Here is a 1,174-nt window from a genome sequence, read left to right as displayed (position 1 = left end):
TTTTTGAAAATTAAAAACATCCAAAACATCTTGTTCATCATCATTCTCACAAAAATGTCTTCAGATCCTTTCCTCGGGTGCTGTTGCTTCAGGAACAAATGGCAGGAGAATAACCCAGCAAGGGGGGCCGTCTTCACTAGAGCATGGTGGGCACAGCGTTGAATAAGACAACATGGTGTCTAGAGAACTGAATCCAGGCTTTCTACACAGGTGTGGGAGACCAAGAGATTTAAAGGGAGGATTTCCCTGTGAGCTGTGGGAAACCCATCTGGCAAGGAGGGGTTCCTTTATGGCTTTTTCTAACAATTAAGAATTTGCAATGAGTTGCCTTTTGAACCAAAACACAGAGGCAAAGAGGAAGCTGGCATTGTTCCAGACAATTCACCAGAGAGTGTTTTACTTTTTGACTTCATGGTGGAAGGGGAGAATTTATGGGAGGAAGGGAACTGTTGGCCATGTTGTATGAAACACCCTCTGCTCAGGGTGGGGAAACATCTTCAGCACAAGAAGGGAGCCTGTGATCACAGGGCAGGTTTTTGTATCACTTCCCCATGAACTTGCACCACTGTGCAGAGTGTTACCACTCCTATATGAGCAACAGTAATAATCAGCCTCGTCCTCAGGCTGGAGCCCAGAAATGGTCAGAGAGGCCGTGTTGCCAGACTTGGAACCAGAGAAGCGATCAGGGATCCCTGAGGGCCGATTTGTCACACCATAAATCAGGAGTTTGGGTACTGTGCCCGGGCGCTGTTGGTACCAGGAGACACTGTTATAACCTCCGACATCACTGCTGCTTCCAGCACAGGAGATGGTGACTGACTTTCCAGGGGCGCCAGACACTGAGGCAGGCTGAGTCAGGGCAGACTGGGTCCAGGAGCCTGAAGAAAGCAGAAACACACTCTGGTGAGTTCAGTGCTGGAGCCCAGGAGGGCATTAGGAGGAGGAGACTAAGGCAGTCCTGATAGCCCTGTGGTGTCTCCCCCGGAGGCCTCACCTGTGCCCTGAGTGAGGAGGGTGAGGAGGAGCAGAGCCCAGGCCATGGTGCAGATGCCCCCAGAGCGCTACCTTCTGAGCCCGCAACCCTGGGCCTGGCTCCCCCAGCCCTCTCTTATTCCCTCCCCCTGCCTGAGGAGGGAGGGGCCTCCATGCAAATCTGCCTCCTGCACCTGCCTCT

The 1,174-nt window shown here is 52.4% G+C and overlaps 1 gene segment (V, D, J or C); it reads right to left on the bottom strand.

Annotated features, from left to right (window-relative positions):
* Window positions 1-478: 478 nt before the first annotated feature.
* LOC109377908 (immunoglobulin lambda variable 2-14-like) overlaps window positions 479-1,174 on the bottom strand; it is a 14,439-nt gene continuing 13,743 nt past the window's right edge. The window contains 2 exon segments of the V gene segment in view: window positions 479-495; window positions 564-624. Coding sequence covers window positions 479-495; window positions 564-624 — 78 coding nt within the window.

This window comes from Hipposideros armiger, unplaced genomic scaffold (genome assembly GCF_001890085.2).
Source record: "Hipposideros armiger isolate ML-2016 unplaced genomic scaffold, ASM189008v1 scaffold_1620, whole genome shotgun sequence".
Lineage (NCBI taxonomy): Eukaryota > Metazoa > Chordata > Mammalia > Chiroptera > Hipposideridae > Hipposideros > Hipposideros armiger.
Note: the sequence above shows the minus strand (reverse complement) of the source record. Positions and strands in the feature narration are given on the sequence as shown.